The sequence below is a fragment of the Haliotis rufescens genome, unplaced genomic scaffold, assembly GCF_023055435.1.
Source record: "Haliotis rufescens isolate VD_foot unplaced genomic scaffold, xgHalRufe1.0.p SCAF_7, whole genome shotgun sequence".
In the NCBI taxonomy this organism is placed as follows: domain Eukaryota; kingdom Metazoa; phylum Mollusca; class Gastropoda; order Lepetellida; family Haliotidae; genus Haliotis; species Haliotis rufescens.
In genome coordinates, this window is record NW_025964361.1 from 52,569,708 (window position 1) to 52,584,200 (window position 14,493).

Here is a 14,493-nt window from a genome sequence, read left to right on the forward strand (position 1 = left end):
TCTTATCTATTTGTGTATAATATGCCCTGGTGTGTTAATTATGGGCAATTAATTCTATAAAAATATATCTGCCGTACATAAACATTTCAGGCTGTCAGCATAAACCACGAAAGTCATCTTTCAACTCCCCCTATTTCTATTTTTGAGAGCGCCCTGGGCACTTATTAAGTCGAATACGGTACCCATATTTACAACATTTTACATTGCTTACAGGCTTAATGTTGATTGCTTTTTTTATGTTGATGTTAATTTGGAAAATGTTGAGTATTTCTTTAGAAATTTAGTTGAAACTATTCTGATAATATTACTCGAACGAAGTTAAGACCATCCGATTTTCATATTACTACATTTAATCTGTTATTTAATCGGGTGTTCTTTAACATCTTTTGAGTTGTACATTTTGTTTTTGTTCTTTGCATTTTTTCTTTTAATTATCAGCAGCAAAAGATACAGATCTGTGAATACATGTATATATATTTAGATGAAAGCTGATAGGCAGGATAACACCATGTGGATGTTCGTGAAAGCTGTTATTGTACATGTTTCTGTTATCAGTTTCAGACTGAGAGAATCGTTATGTAAGGCTATTAATTGTGTTTGGTTGGGTTATGGAATTTTGTTTGTTTTTACAATGTCACTGGTTGAAAAAAAACAATCTTGACTGCACTCATGAGGTACATGAATGTCGCCATTTTCCCACATCAGAGGGATATGTCATACCAAAGACAAAGATTATATAACTTTGTTATTGAGATGGTTCACAGTGATAGCATATAAAATAATGAATTTTCTCTTAATGAATCATTGCAAAGTGGTTATGTACCTTTTGATAAACGCTATTGAAAAGAAGTAAAACAACACAAAATTCTTTCATACTACCATAGGGGGCACTGGTGGCCCAGTCGTCTAAGGCGCCGCGATTCGCTGTACAGAGTTGCGTCCCTTGGGCACGCCAGAAACCTATGATAATGGGTTCGAATCCCGGTTCACCCCAATTATGTTTCTAGGTTTGTCAGCACCATACGCGTGCTCTTGGGTTTCACCAAAGTGGTAAACGTCTGAGACCTGCATCACCTTGGGCTTTCCTCCCACATTAAGCTGACACGCCGTGATGTAACTGGAATACTGTTAAAAGCAGCGTTATGCCTAACTCACTCACTCACTCACCCACTCATATTACCATAGTTAACCTATCGTTGCTTGAAATAATTGGGTGTTCCTTAACTTCTTTTGAGTAGTACATGTATATAGAGACAATGCCGACAATAAATGTCTGAGAGGCAGGGTTTTTTTTAACAGAGCCCAGACTAACAAGGTTTAAATATATTTCGCTGTTTTGTTTAAGCTTTGGTAATGCCAAAACAGATGGTGCCAAAAATTGTACCTGTATGTTTGGCTGTTCATTTCTAATGTTTATTGTTTTTTGTTGTTGTAATTACTGTTTTATTTATGGAATCCTGTTACAGATAGGAACTTCTGCCCATGAAAGCCTGAGTCTCCTCAGAATAAATATTGTGAGATGAAATACATGACACTAGGCTTCCAAGTAAAAATATTCACACAAACCTCAATCACACACAGACTCTCTTACCTGTACATGTTGGCTACACAATGCATTAAATCACATGCAGTATGGTAGAAAACAGGGGATTGACGTGACAGAAGTTGATGAGTAATTGTTTGCAAGCGAAGATATTTCCAGCAGGCACATGACATTGTTTCAAGGTTAAAATTTGGTTGATCAGAGGTTAATATGTTGAAAAACGTTGTAGCAACATTGTTTCATCATTTGATATTTGAAGATATGTTGAAATGTTACTTTTTTTTCAACATTGATTCAACATTAACTTTCGATATTTTTAAACACATTGAAATCTAACATTTGTTTCAGCATTGATATCTGATGTTGATTCAATGTCCACGTTTCAACATCATCGACTTCATCAACATCATCAACTTTCAAATCCAACCATAAATCAATGTAATTACAACACTGAAGCACAACATTGTTTCAACATTGATTCAACATTAATTCAACATTTTTCCGCTGGGTTGTTAGTTTAGTTTTAAACAGTCCATGATATAACGTCCATTTTGTTCAAAATTTATGATGCTTCTGTGAATAGTTTCCCAGGAACATGTCAGGAGTTATATAGAGTAAGGTGTAGTCGTAGCATTTGGATTTAGATCGAACTGTAGAATTAAGGTGCTTGAGGTGTTAGAGTTACCCCCCTTATATTTTGGCTGTTATTTTTCACTGTTGTGGAAGCCAAATTTACCACGTTACTCCGATTTGTTTTGCATAATTTCACGTCAACAAATCTTTGCTATTTGTCATAATTGATCAACATGATTTTGTTGTACAAGTGCAATAATATTTGTGTTCACGGTGAACGTTCACTGCATCGTGAGATTTCTACTTTGGATAATACATAATCTTTAATTTGGGTGTGTGGTTACTTGAACAAGAGGTCATCCTACAATACAAGCTCCCTAGCATTGCATGACAACTTCCTAGCCCACCCAGATGAGATCAAGGTAAAAAAGTATCACTGTTAGGAGCTTTGTTGCAAAATTATTATCACTGTGGTCTGTTTAATTGGCTCTTATACCCCACTTTCAGTCTCATTGCCATGGTTTTCTCGATGTGTATTGACTGATACACCTGTCGTCAAGGGAAAGTGGTGTATGTATACGTGACACACCAACACTTTTTTACTGAAAATGACAGGTGCACCTTACAGATGCCTTCATAAGGTGCAACAGTTACTAAGTCCAGCCCCTATCGTGTATAAACAATATGGTGGTAAGCCAGCATTTGCAACACATACTGCATGTGCAATACGTATAGACTATCAAGTGCAACACATATAGTATGTGCAATACATATAGCATATAGCACTTATATCTCTCTGAGAGAATTATTAAAAATAATGTTAATTTTATTTGTGTCCATGGGTACCGGGAATGCATTTTTAAGGCTTATTTATGATACACACTCCTCAATTGAATTTCATGATGTTTTTGTGTTTAAGGGTAGCATTAGTGTTTTATTGTACCTCAGAATTTAAGAAGACTTAGTTCATAAAATTGGATGAGACTGTCGTATTTGCATATTTTCCATATTTAATCTCAGGGCTTAGTTTTCTATGTTATAGTATCAGCTAAACTGTGATAAAACCTATTATTAAGCCCCGGGCTTAAATATGTGCATTCCCGGTAACCGAGTGTTAGTTTCTTGGTAGGCATAATATTAAAGAAATATTTTGGGTCAAGGTGAAGGTTCAAGGTGAAGGTTCAGAGTAACTACTGTACTTCCAGTACTGCTCAAACACATGAAGTATTGATAATGCATTTTATGTCATTTATACATGTATTAATGTCATGCAATAATGTCGATATGTATATTAATATTATACTTACACCTTGTAATTCTGTGTTGCAATTGCCTTTTATGGAAATGGATGATTTTGATGGAATATCAAAGTAGGTAATGTGAATAGTGGATTTTTCACAATATAACTTCAAGTGAATCAAAATCACAGCCTTCAGTGTGAAAGAATTCTCATTTATCATCCAAAACTTGCTTCCACAGGAGATTTTGAATGGGTGAAATCCAAGGAGACATGCTTTGTTGACCATTGTGGCATATGAACAATCGAAACTGTAAGGCAGAGTTCATATATTCAGTCCTCCCACATCAAGGTGACATGATGGAAGTAGTGTTCAAACCAAACCCACTCACTCACTCACTCAATGGCAGAAGTGGCTATTATCCGTCAAAAGCAGTTTCACAATGGCTACACTAACAGTTTTTATACTAACACATATGCAGACAAACTGATGACAATGGTTTTGTTGAATGTATAAAGACATGTGATAATTGTAAACAAGAAACATGTTATTTTACTAATTTTAATATTTATAGTTAAATACAACTTTACCTTTTGTAATAAACTGTTGATCTTTTTATTATATATCTGTGTTGTTGTAATAACCTATGACACTGCAGCATGACGGTGTAGAATCCAGAACCCAGAACTGTGGTTAATTAGACCACCTCCGTGGACTATAGCTGTAGGATAGAACATCTGCCCAGAGAGCGGAAGGTCGGTGGTTTGATCCTTGGCCGTGTCATAACAAAGGATGTTTAAATATGGTACTTAATATTACCCAGCCTGGCACTCGGCATTTTTGGGATAAAACAAGGACTGAACTGCTCGGAGTCAGTATACTGTGTCTGAGATGACGTCTGTGACACTTACTCCTGTGTTGACAGAAGGCACATCCTGGGCTGCATATTATGGTACCGCGACATATTTAGCTCAAAGGTGATATGAACAGGCTCGAATCTATGTTGGGCGACAAGATATGAGCAATAGCATTTCTGGGTCCAATATTGGGATTAAAAAAAAATCTTATGATTTGAGGTTGGATGCCTTATCCACATGACCAAAGACATTAACCCCATCGGCAACATGATGGGGTAAGAGATGACTTCATGCCCTGCTACATGTAAACGATACATTCAGCTGAGTTAAAACAGTTTTGGTGAGAGAAAACAAAAAAACAGCTTGTCATCAAAAATATGATTTATTCAAATGGGTGAAACACTAAAACTCTCAATGCACCTGAATACATGGCCTTCTGAAATGGTACACAATACATACGGACCATTATAGTGATACATGACGATATATTTACTTAAGACCACACAATTTATATTTTTCATTTCACGGGCACACCGCCCCTACTGAAAAGCAGCGGGAAAAGAAATAAATTTAACATGAAAAGATTTAATTTATTTACGATTCCAGCCAGTTATATAGGCCCTCTTACCATGCTTACACAATATAAAATGTTATTATAAATTCCATGTCTACATCAGTATCACAGATTCAAGAAGCCAGCTGCAGTTACTCCACAGCAGAATGATTTCACATAAATAAATAATTGAGCTAGCTGTTTATTTTATTTTAATTTCAACCGACTTTCTTTTGAAAAGCTGTAATAAATCTGTGAGACATAAAATTAAAAAAGTGTGGCCTAAAGAAAGAATAACCCCATCTAAATATAATAAATGTAAGCTTTGAAGAGCTTCACAGGTCCTACAAATCAGCTATTTTGTACCATTTTGGATTCCATGTTACATTTCACGACTCCGAAAAGTTTAACAAGCAAGAACAGCCTGTTGCCATTTTCCACTCATCTGAAATACATTAGTATTACAGTTCATGGCCTTTGTGTTTTCTGGCGTGTTCAGATACGTATCCCACCTCTGTATATTGCACCTCTATATATTCATCTGTCAAGGATGGAAAGTGATAAAACAGGGAATCGGTTCAACAGTGTTGCCCAGCAACAAGCATCTGTCACAATAATCATAAAATATTTATTTCCTACATCAAAATGTGTGCTAGTCTTCAGTACTAGTACAATAAAACTCCACTTTATATACAAAGACATCTGTCCTGCATACCGGTACATGAGTGTCAACTTAAAACAAAGCTAAACATAATGGAATATCAACTACAACCATCAACAAACCCACAATCCCTGCAGTGGAAACTTTGTTAAAGAGAGTGAGTGAGTAATGTTTTATGTCACTTTTAATTAGCAACATATCACCAATATCATGGTTGGGAACACCAGAAATGGGCTTCACACAACTTACTCGTGGGGTTGGTTTCTTGTTTAACGCCGCACTCAGCAATATTCCAGCTATATGACGGCGGTCTGTTAATAATCGAGTCTGGACCAGACAATCCAGTAATTAATATCATGAGCATCGATCCACGCAATTGGGATCGATGACATGCATCAACCAAGTCAGCGAGCCTGACCACCCGATCCCCCCGTTAGTCGCCTTTTACGACAAGCATAGTCACCTTTTACGGCAAGTATGTTTACTCGTGGGGAATCAAACCCTAAAATCTTATCTCGACGGGCTCAAGATTGAGAGCTTTATACCATGTTATAAGAGACTGGGTCATTTATTAGAGCAGTGTATTAGAGAGGATCGAGATTGGTCTACATTATTTCATGACCCCCCCCCCCCCCCCCTAATAAATTACCAGTCTCTACCCTAAATAATGGTAAAATCTATTTTGTTCTTTTTGAAAAAGATATAACTGTCAATTGGTGTTTCATTTCTATCACAGCATTAATGTCGGCTAAAGCCATGTGCTGCACCGGTATGATCATGATGTTGATGTTGTGAAGAAACCGCTACCAGGAGACAGAGACCATATACCGGTATATGGTCTCTGCAGGAGATCATGGCAGCTAACAGATGTAAGCACTGACATCATTTAAAAATTCTGGTTGCTAAAAGCTTGAAATTTGAAACCTTTTCTAGAATATGAGATATAAAGTTTGTAATTGAAACTTTTACAAGAATACAAGATATCATGTCATTCATCGCACAACACTCATGGTGTACAAATATGCAGAAAACAGCCATTGCATCACGCCATCACTGAATTATGGAAGCTGTAATTCTGAGTATCACAGACGCAACGACCTTGACACTGCACATGACAGGGTCAGAGGGTCAGGTCTCTCACATGTCAGCTTTCAGAAGGCTCAGATTTCACATGCTTCCTATGGAAAATATCAACAGTTGTTTCATGGCAGTGTCTCAGTTCAAAGTCACAGAATCCTATAGAGAACTTGTTCTCTGTGGCCTTATACAAGTCTAGCCCTCGTCCAATCTTGATCACCCAGCCGTTGTTGAATCTGAAACCACAAGAGGTTGTCGCTAGTGAGGTTGGTAGGCCATGTACCATGGATTAAAGTTGTGATCATGGTAATATTGAATTCCTTTCAGTTTCACATCAACAACAACAAAAATAATAATAAAAAAGCAAGGAATTGAACATCATTTAAAAAAAAAAAAATTATGAATTGGTACATTGACACATGATCAATGAAAATTTCACATTATCCTTTGAGTGAACATAGTAAATGTTGAACTATCAGTCAAGAGGAGAGTTACAGTATGGGTCAAGGATCCATGAAAACTCCAGATTATTCCTGAGTAAGTATAAACAATTAAGCAAGGTCAAAGTTAGTGTTGGTCAAGGTCAAAGTTAGTGTTGGTCAAGGTCATACCTGATCTCCCTGTCATGTAGTGTTGTGGAGAAGTCTACCTCCAGCTGTATGCCATGTTGGTGTAGACTCTGCCCTACCTGGTGTAGTCGCTGCTGCTGCCCCTGGCCCTCCTGCAACAAGGAAACCAAAGCTTCCGATTATTGCTGACATCATATTGCTAGTTGTCACATTGAAAAATATGGTAAAAGAAAACAAATATTTATCTTTTGCTTCACAGCTTTCTGTCACTATCATTGGTGAACGGACGTGAGGGACGTTTAGCAAAACACTGCAACAAATATTTCAGTGATCACACTATGACAGCTTAAAGTGGGAGGAAATGTACTGCAGACATTAAGTACCAGTATTGCTTGAACTAAATCACCCATAGCATGCATAGATAATGTGTCGACAGCTGATTGCCATTCCCGAGACAAATACACATGTGATCTTATTCTCTGCATATGAAACACTGTTCAGCATACAGCACCCAAATACCACTAAATTTGTAATCATCATGTCTAGTGATGATTTATCGTAAATTTCATGTTTTCATTGACCAACTTTACAAATGGCAAAACAAGCATACAACCCCTTATTGCTGCCATGACCATAATACAAGATACGCACTACAGCAATGTGCATGTAAAGGGAAGTAACTGCATGCTATATTGTAGCTTGGGTCATGTGTTTGAGACGCAGAATATTTGAGGATTTCTTAAATTTAAAAAAAATGGAAATAAAAATGAAACGTGCCATGCGCTTAATGAAGATGCAGACGGTGCCTGAGAACCAAGACTATTATTTTGTTTAGCCTAATTGGGGCAAACTGGGATTCGAACACACGTTCATAGGTTTCTGAAACAACAATTTGGCTTGCAGCACCTTAAACGACTGGGCCACCAGTGTCCCAAAGGTTATTGAGTTTCTACTGGTACTCTGATTAACCATCGGTAGAAGTTGGACTTGTCCTGTAGTCTTTGCCAAATTGCCCAATAGTTAAGGTATCATAAGGACTAGTAGAAATTTTCCATTTTTAAGGGTTTTGCTATATGTTGTCATTATAAGGACTAGTGGGCTAAAACTGTTTCTACCGCTGTTAACTCACATTATCAGCTCCAGTGATTAGCTTCATCTTCTTCACATTGGGGCCACGTTTCACAACCAGCTCACAGAACCGCAGGAAGTTGTACACCTGTACAGACACACAATCAACCTCTGACCATCCTCCTTATGATGTGTGTTACTTTTTTTTTTGTTAAACGCCGCAATATTCAAACTATATGACGGCAGTTAATAATCAAATCTGGACCAGACGATCTAGTGATTGACATCATGAGCATCATTCTATGCTACTGGGATATGATGACATGCATCAACCAAGTCAGCGAGCCTCACCACCTGATTCCATTAGTCGCCTCTTGGTGTACTGAGCTGCAACATATCTGAATGTTAGTCAGGGTTTTGAAAATGTTATTCAACTATTGATAACTGTTTTGTTTTCATTCAGCGTTACTTTTCACGTAAAAGAGGTGTTATGTAGCATTTATTGATTTCTCTAAAGCATTCAACTCCATTCAGCATCATCTTCTATGGAAGCTATTGTACAAACATGGTTTGAGTTCTAAAATGGGTAAAATGTTACAAACCATCTACAGTAATGTAAAAGCTTGTGTTCGTTCAAACAACAGAGTATCTGGTACATTTGATTCCTTCATGGATGTGAGGCAAGGGTGTATGCTTAGTCCTTTTTTGTTTCAGTTATTTATAAACGAATTGGTTACAGAAATGGAACAAAATTGTCATTTTGGTGTTCAGTTATATCCGGAATTTATTCATATTTTCATATCTACTTCTATTTGCAGATGACCTTGTTGTGTTTGGCAATACTGTCAACAACTGACAAATGAAGTTAAATATCTTGCATGATTACTGTTGTAAATGGGAAATTGGTGAACTAATTACTCAATTGTATGGATCGATGCTCATGATGTCAACTAGATTGTCTGGTCCAGACTCGATTACTTTGAGACCACCATCACATGGATGGAATATTGCGATGGGCAGAGTTAAACTACAAACAAACAAATTCATATATCAGAATCATTGATAATATTTACGACACTATCATTCTAGGTAATGAAACAAAAGGAAGATTGATAGTCATGATCAGGCCTTTGTCAATCATCCCTCTTCTTCCCCACAGCGATTATGATTAAATGATTCCAAAACAATCATGATTGACTGGTGACTTCCTTGACTCCTTTCCATGTAAGATTGAGGTGTTGATATTACCTGGTGAGGGGATCGGATGTAGGGGTCTTCCACTTCTATTTCCGACACAGACTTGTCGATGAAGCGAGAGAACAAGTTCTCGTAAGTGTGACCTGTAGAATTTGCCTCAATGTGGATTTGCTCATGATATTTTCCAGCTAAAATTAACAAACAAAAGTTGTGTCAAAGTCAAAGAATACATATAATAACCCAAAACAATGAAATATACTACTCAAAACAAGTTCAGGAACACCCACAAGTTAAAGGCTGTGTGTTGCAATGCCCACCAGCCATGACAGATTATGTATACTCCTATGAAAATATAAAATCACTATAATCAGCATCCAATGCAAACATATGGTTAGCTCCAGGGCTCCAGATAATGTTTTGAACAACTGAGTATTTATTCACATGATATCTTTACATTGGGTACTGATAATTTTCAATCTCATTAAAATCAAATCTTAGATCTCACAACCGCTGAACACAGATCTGAGGACATCCCATTATGGGTCATGTAAGAAAGACTTTTCATCCCACCGTTCAGAGCATCGCTAGCCAGGTCAGGAAAGTTACAGTCGGAATGTGTTTTCTAATAATTTTCATGCAACCTTGAAAAGGTTATCTTTGGTATTTTAATACAATTGAGGAGACATATGAAAAAGAAATTCTGCATAAAATGCTCTTTCACGTAACTTTCAGTATTCCAGTTATATCCACCGTGTCAGCTTAATGTGGGAGGAAAGCCTGAAGTGATGCAGGTCTCAGACGTTTACCACTTCGGTGAAACCCACGAGCACGGGCATGGTGCTCACAAACCAAGAAACATAATCGGGCGAACTGGGATTGGAACCCACAATCATATGTTTCTGGGGTGCCCAAGGGACGCAACTCTGCACAGCAAATAGAGGCGCCTTAAATGACTTGGCCACCGGTGCACCAAGTGCTGCCACAAATGTGTCAGATGTAACATAAGCTCACAACAGCGATACATGTCTGATTAATAATAAGGGAGACAAATGTCCTTTTTATGCATTATACACTGCAGTAGAGTATGCATTTGTGGTGCCTGCCATAAACAAAATCTTTAAAGACAAACAGGTACACAAGTTGAAATGGCTACATAATTTTGAAGAGTGTTGTTATCATGCTTATACTATTGTTTTATAAAAAAAAACTTTGAATACAAGCGACTCCAGATAAATTGTGTTGTAAAGATTTATTTTGCATATATTATGCAAATACACAGCTTATCTGGAGTTCTGAAGCTATTGTGGTACAAAACACTGCATGTGGAAGAGATTGTGCCAGTCAATGATTCCTCATCAAGGATAAGCATGTACTGGGTTAATCATGAAAGTCCAAATCATGAAAATCTCAGCAATGAACATTATGAAGACAGAGTCCGTTTGTTTGTTGCTTAACGCCGCACTTAGCAATAATCCAGTTCAATGACGACGGTCTGTAAATCAACAAGTCTGGACCAGACAATCCAGGGATTGACATCATGAGCATCGATCTACACAATTGGAATATAATGACATGCATCAACCAAGTCTGTGAGCCTGACCTCTTGATCCTGTTAGTTGCCTCTTACGACAAGCATGGGTTGCTGAATTGTAACCAATTGTAACCTGGATCTTTACAGGTCATGAAGACAGAGACAGCCACTGCCATACACATGATACAGAAATACCCATTCACCATGTTCACTCTGATTTCCCCGATAACCACTGGTAAAGATGTACCCAACAAAAGATTGTGTGAAACAGAATCATCATTGTACACCTATTTCTGGCACTATTCTTCATCAGCACCATCAGTAGTCACGGTAACACAAGACAAAATAGGAAAATGTTGATGAGTCGTCAGGACACTGTTTCTGTATATTTTTACCTTTTTCACACCAACTCGAACCCATTTACATGATTTGTTTTACCAATTTCCTTATCATGCGTATTGTCCTAAATAATCAATGGTAAAACATGTTATATAATTGGTCTGGCATAAACAAATCGTAAAACTAGAAAGAACTGTTCACAACTTGACACAAGCACTTTTGTTTGGAAGCACCAGCAAACCTGATAAATAATATTCTTCAAATAAATCAAACATCAAGCACGTCTAGGACTTCACCATAATTAAATGTTGAGTACTATATTCTGTGCATAGAAATCTATGCAACATGATGTGAAATTTCATTGGCAAATAAACATGGTAATGAGATTTTGGGGAAATGTTAACCCCCAAACTGGGTTGTTCATTGTTTAATGGCACACTCAGCACGGTTCCTGCTATATGACAGCAGTCAACATGCATCAACAGAGCCATCAAGCCTGACCACCAGCTCCCATTAGTCGCCTCTTACCACAAGCATGGGTTGCTGAAGACCAATTCTAACCTGAATCTTCACAGACCTAAAACATGTAAGAGCTAGGAAATAATAAACAACCGCAAACAAGACTTTACATTCTTACTGCCAAATATCTGAACCTGGGAGAGTCTAGATCATACATTGAAGTGTTTTCAGCTTGAGAAGGCCAACAGAAATCAAAGTCAGGAAGGATGACAAGTATTGATCAAATTAAAATGGAGCCAATCCAGAAACTCCAATTTTCAAATATAATGGTTCTTTCTTTGTAACCATGGTGATAATGGGATTTCTGTCAACTGTGATCCTGGTGAAATTTCCAAACACAGGATATCAGGATTATTACTGTTAACATTAATTAGAAGATTCAACTGAAGGGTTTGTTATAGCTCTAATCATGATAATATTCATGCAGAGAGGTATCGTATCTGAGTAAAATATCTGACTTCAATGAGATTGTGACAGCATGAACATAAAATCTTGCAGACTAAAGAAAAGCCATGTTGTGCACAAACTGTCCCATAGTTATCAGTTTGTTACCATGGTAACAATTGTGACAACTCCAGTGACCCACAGATGGTCCCACAAAGCCTTACCGTCATCCAATGGCTCTGAAATATATCTTCATATTTTCAACAACTGAACATGCTCAGAGAAAACACCATCGAGACAAACAATTACACCATACAGCATGATACAGATGATGTACACATAGAATATTACAAGACAAAATGTAATTCATGTCTTATTAAGCATGTTACATCACTTAAGCATGCTAAACAGCGTCCGAAATAACTGACTGCCCGCCTGCCCGTGGCTGGTAACTTTTCTGTCTGTCTGGCTCCATGAAATTTTTCTCCACCTGCCTTGCAGGTAATTTTAACATGTTTTAGACTACTTATGTATTCAGTTATATAATAACCCCTCTTAAGATTCTGAAATAAGATTTATACCAATCCTCATGACTAGTCTTGAAAATATTGATTTTCTAAGACTGAGAACAGGAAGTTCTATCAAAAATGAAATATGTATTCATCAACAGCACAAACAGATCAAGCATGTCGTCGAGTTACAAATATTTCTTTGTGGGACTTATGACATTGGGGAGAAGACTTGAGTGGAATGTAGTATACATATCAATGGTTCTAAAAAAAACAAGAAGAAATGAACAGTTACCCCTGGTTTTAGTGGTAATGACATTATTTACCAGTTGACCACAGACTGGAATTGTAAATGACATGCTCATTATGAGAAGGAATACTACAAATAATGGTAAAGTTTAGGCTGAAGAAACACTCTGAAAGATTACTTGTTGCTTGAGACAAGTTTACTGTCCTACCCTCTTTTTCATCTTTGACATGCTGCTTCAGTTCTTCTGCCCGAGCCATGTACTCCGATATCTTCTCACGATATTTCTTCTTCTTTGTGTCATCCTGAGTACCTGTATAACAACACATTAGGGCTGGGATGATACAAAACTGTGCATTCCGATATGTACCATGATACCTTGCTCACGATCCAATATGTCCAGTATTCGACGTAATATGCGCTTATTAAGCTACATGAGGTAAGATATTCAAGAAGCATGATAAATAATGAAAATTTACCCACAAACTTACTTTTTCACTAATGCACATCTTAGTCAAACTTGATCTGATGATATTTTCGGATCAGAACAATCGTATGCACTGAAAATGCATCGGCTGCTGTTTGTAAATGTCCTGTCTGTAATGTCATGTGACTGATCATGTTGTGCATCTATTTATAACTTCACTGTTATGGAGGGGCACAGAATCATGTGACAGTTACAGATGGCATCTGATCTACTTATCTCTAACAAAAATAACGAAACATGGTCATTTAACAATCCAAGTATGGACAGAAATAAATGTTCTCAAAGGTAAGACCTAATTTTAGTGTATTGGGATTGTTTTTAGACACATACGACAATCAGAAATACTTGTAAGGGGCGAAAACACAAAACACAAGGATACATAATGTAATATTGGGTAAACCCATAAAAATATTATGAAGTTTTGCAGGAAAACATGGCTATTACACCTGCATATCAAGGCAAACTATCGGGTGCTGATGACTAGGTAAACAAGCACTAATTATTTGTCATGTGGCCATTGTCGCATGGTAAAGTGTTGGCTAGTAAGATTGTCTCAGGAACATAGCCTAGCTACAAATGACAAACGATCTTCCACGCATCCCTAAATTGATTTGGAAAAGGTGCACCAGGTAAAGTGTAATAGTTGCTAAGCAGTTAACACAGTGAGTCTGTGAAATGAATCTTGTAACTGTTTTTTTCTACAGCTATCAACAACATTCGTCTGTTTGGTGCTCGTTCGGCAAAATTTAGTTACTGTGAGAATGTACTAGCAAGAGGCTAAAACTATTACCTTTGAGTACTTCTAATAACAACTGCAGTCCCTCCTGGTAGCACGTAACTGCCTCGTCAAACCTCCTGGACGAATCAAGCTCTACAGCTCTTTTCAAAAGACTTATTGCAGAAGCCTCCACTCCTGCCAACTTCGCCGCATCACCCATGTTTCAAGACATAAAATTAATGCACTGTAAAAACTGTTAAATCATCACTTACGAAAAAATCGAACTGATGTTGTGAAGTAACGGCCACGAAGTAACTTTGTTTTATATGACAGCTAGTTTCAAAAGACTGTCAAAACACATTGATCATGTAGCTCGTCGAGTCAATCGTCTGTTCACACCGGAAGTCATTGGCTTCCGCAAGT

General features: G+C 37.4%; 1 protein-coding gene across 1 annotated transcript; it reads right to left on the reverse strand.

Annotated features, from left to right (window-relative positions):
• Window positions 1–4,574: 4,574 nt before the first annotated feature.
• LOC124133663 (MIT domain-containing protein 1-like) lies at window positions 4,575–14,493 on the reverse strand. The gene is made up of 6 exons (XM_046498122.2): window positions 14,143–14,493; window positions 13,077–13,178; window positions 9,388–9,524; window positions 8,201–8,287; window positions 7,114–7,223; window positions 4,575–6,738 (listed from the first exon to the last, which is right to left on the reverse strand). The coding sequence occupies exons 1-6, from the start codon at window positions 14,288–14,290 to the stop codon at window positions 6,570–6,572; spliced, it is 753 nt and encodes a 250-aa protein (XP_046354078.2). The 5' UTR covers window positions 14,291–14,493; the 3' UTR covers window positions 4,575–6,569.